General features: G+C 43.0%; 1 protein-coding gene across 1 annotated transcript; it reads right to left on the bottom strand.

The window, feature by feature from the left end:
* Positions 1 to 1,070: 1,070 nt before the first annotated feature.
* Positions 1,071 to 2,297, bottom strand: Lce3fl1 (late cornified envelope 3F-like 1). Its single transcript, NM_001401886.1, has 2 exons — positions 2,248 to 2,297; positions 1,071 to 1,649 (listed from the first exon to the last, which is right to left on the bottom strand). Exon 2 carries the CDS (start codon positions 1,630 to 1,632, stop codon positions 1,336 to 1,338), a length of 297 nt encoding a protein of 98 aa, NP_001388815.1. The 5' UTR covers positions 1,633 to 1,649; positions 2,248 to 2,297; the 3' UTR covers positions 1,071 to 1,335.
* Positions 2,298 to 3,613: the final 1,316 nt, after the last annotated feature.

The following is a 3,613-nucleotide window of genomic DNA, read 5'->3' as shown; positions in this document are numbered from 1 at the left end:
ATTCTTTGACGAGGATTTCTAAGATATATTTAAGCTTTCTTAGATTTATTTTAAGGCATACCCTGGGATTTGGATTATCATATTTCTTTATCATCATGTCAACCATTTCCAGTCAGTATAGAACGCCACTTTGAGTTCACAACAAAACCGATGGTTTAGGTATGAGATGAAGTGACATGATCAGGTGACTGTGTTTCGATGTAAAGTCTAAAATAGCACTCTCCTTCCCTGGTGGGGTCCTAGTGAATCACCTTTCACTGATTAGTAATTTAGAAAAGATTCTTTTCCTTGGCTTGAAAGAAGCCAAAAGAGCACAATGATTGTAGGCTTGCTGCTCTAAGTTTTGGTGAATTATGACAAGCTGTGATGGCAAAGTATTGTTTCATAGAAAAATTGAGAAATTATGTCAAAGAATCAGGATAACTCTTGCTTTTTCTTTAGTTTTTCTAACTTTTATTTATTCCAAATGCTAAGTAAATATTTTATCTAAAGTTAGCATTCATTTATAAAATTAGGGTCTTTTTTCCCCAAAATTTTCTTTCCACAAGTTTACCTTTTTTTTTTAAAAAAACAAAACAAAACAAAACTTAGCTCTGCTCTCCCCTGGTGTTCATAACCACTTCAGAATTATCTCTCAGTGGTGTCCTCAGGTATTTTTGGAGAAACCATTTACAGCTTTGCCGTAGCCTTCCTTTACTTCCTTACTCTTAGCTACGCGTCTGCTAGTTTTTGTTTCCTTTGACTGGCCATTTCCTGTTTTTTTTTTTTTTTTTTTTTTTTTTGTTGTTGTTAGGAATCAATGGACCACCTCTTCTAATATTAGTCTTTGCCTTATAATAGAATCTGGGTACCAGTCAGAGCACTTACCACACATGTTACGGGGTGGTCAAGTCTCCTACAGGCATCAAAGCCAGTGGCTTCTCTTCTTCCTGAAGCAATACCCCCTGCCACCTGTAGCCCCTACATGCTGCTCTTCTGTGTAGATAGCATCTACTCTACATGTTAAAGAGTGCTGGCTAGAGGAACAGAGCAGGAGGAGACTCACACAGAGCAAGACACTAGAGACACAGTGCTGTTGAGACACAAGTTCTTTACTTTTCACAGGGTCAAGTACAGGATGATCACCACCCAGGCAGTTATGAAAAACTCTCAAGATAACAAGACATATGCTTTGTGGGCATGAGGAGAACGGGAAGAGCCAGGAGAAATCCGAGCTCTCCTGGGAAACATTTCAACACTTAAGGAAGACCGAGAAACTAGAAAAGAGGAGTGAACATGGGGGAAGGTTGTAGACTTGTTTTTGAGAGTGTTTCTTCCCCAGCTGCACTGTCCAGTTCAGCAGCAGCCACCAGAGCTGTGGCCACAACTTGAGCCCCCAGACTGCTGACCACTGCCACAGTCACAGGAACTGGAGCTCCTGCGCCTGCATCTGTGGGACCTGCGCCTGTGGTGGCTCAGGCAGCAGCCTCCCTCAGAGCTGGGGACACTGCAGCCCCCAGAGCTTGTAGCACAGCAGGAAGAAGCTGCAGGCAGACACTGTGCTGTGCTCTTTGGGGGGCACTTTGGGGAGCACTTCGGGGAGGGGCACTTGGGAGGAGGCTGGCACTGCTTCTGGCTCTGCTGGCAGGACATCTCGGCAGGAACTTGACCTAGAAGAGTAGGATAGAAGCATTATAGGGAGAAGCCTCCGGTGAATGTCTACTGACTTAGTCCGTCAAACACGTGCCTTGCATTACCTATCTGCTATCAAAGCCAAGATCTCCATGAAATAAACAGGAACATGGAGATGGAGGCACAGATAAATCTGAACACAGCATTCTCATGCATCCCTAGTAAATGCACTCAGAACAATAAGCTTTAAAAGACAAAGGGTAACTGATCTCCATGACCTGCAAGATATTGTCTTCCATTTTCCCTGCTTGAAGAAAGGGATGGTGATACTTAGCTTTCTGCTAAACTGTAGCAAATACAGGTATTGGGGAAATGACTCTTGGAAAATCCTCTGGGCTGATGCAGACCTCTCAGCAGAGTGGAGGCAATGCTGAGAGCCAGGACTCAGGGTGTCCAATACCCTGATCTACCCAGAGAGGTTCCTGTCTGTGCTCTTCTCCTTGTCTATTGGCCTCTGGCATGTCCACTTCTTGCTGCCTCCATGCTAGATACCTCTGTTTCTTTCACCCCAGTGAAGTCCAGCTTGTCATCTCTACACTTTCTTAGCTGAGACCCTGTCCCTAGTTAGGTGCTCACCAGATACAGCAAAGGCAGGAGAAGAAGGCTCTGCTGAAGAGGCGGTGGGTGAATGGTCCAGGGCAGAAGGCCTTTTATCCTTGGCAAGTCTGTGATGCACAGACCAAGCATGCTGCTGCTTTCACAACAGAGGAGGTGACAGCACCTAATACTCCCAGCATCTTCCTCATGTTTCCAAGATTCCTGGCAAGGAAGAATTAAACGATCTCTGTCATTGCTTCCAGGATGTACCTTTGATCTGCCATTTCTTCTTTCACTCACTCAGCCCATATGCTTAGCTTAACCTGTCTGTTCTTTGTATTTTTGTGGGCACTGTGAATATGAGATAACAAAGAATAATTTTCTGCCCTTGACCTTTTCAAATCTAACTGCAAACACAGAGAAACCTATGTATGGTACCGTGTGAGTTTTTAATGGGATGCAAATGTCGGATGTAATTTGCTTCTGATTCTAAAGGGTGTTGAGCCCTCAGATCGCTCAGCCCTTGAAGTCGAAATGCCATTAGCTAATGGATTGAGGGTGGGTTGAACCTGTGGGAGGCGGAACTAACATTCAGGTAGGATATGGATGAGAAACAATGTTGTGAAGGCCCTATATTATTAATAGTACAGTACTCCAATGTAATGTGGCAAAAGATTTTCTTCATATTTACCTTTCTGTGGACTCTTAGGCATTGTATAAGATGATAACCTTATTTTGGAGCATGATCGATGAGTGGTAATGACTTTTTAATATGCTGCTAATGACAAGGTTGATGTTAGAGGAGTATAGAGAACATCAAGATTAATGAAATTATCCTGGGAACTTCTAAAATTTATAAAGTATGGATGAGGAGTTGCCTACAGGAGTGTGAAAGGCAAATGCACTGTAGTCTTGTCTTCTCCAGATCCACCTAGATGGAGTTTCTCCCAATTAGCTACCCCAGCTTATACCTTAGCACCTCCCAAGACACCCAGGTTTTGTGTAGTTAGGGCAGAATTGAACGAAAATGGGTGACCGAAACACCTGGAACTTCAGATGAGGGTCCAAGGACCCTTCCTGCTCCTCCTTTCTCTGAAGGAACATCAACAATCAACAGGCAGCTGGTGATGCACTCTTATAGGCTTGCACCAACCTGATGAGAATGGAGACTGCTTTGCACAGTAGCTAGCATTATATGAGTGGTAGTAATGAGTGCTGCCTATCTTTTTAGATGATTTTTGTGAAATGTGAATCTTCTATTTCTACTGGGTTAGAGATGAATTTGTCTTCGAATTCATCCACTATCATAACTATTTTGCTATTTGTTTCCCATATTACCATCATAATTATAGCAGAACACTGGTTATAGTTAAATTAAAGGATAGGTTTAAAATTTGGATCTATT

The sequence above is a fragment of the Rattus norvegicus genome, chromosome 2 (assembly GCF_036323735.1).
Source record: "Rattus norvegicus strain BN/NHsdMcwi chromosome 2, GRCr8, whole genome shotgun sequence".
In the NCBI taxonomy this organism is placed as follows: domain Eukaryota; kingdom Metazoa; phylum Chordata; class Mammalia; order Rodentia; family Muridae; genus Rattus; species Rattus norvegicus.
The sequence above is the reverse complement of the archived record's forward strand: the minus strand, read 5'-3'. Positions and strand labels throughout refer to the sequence as shown.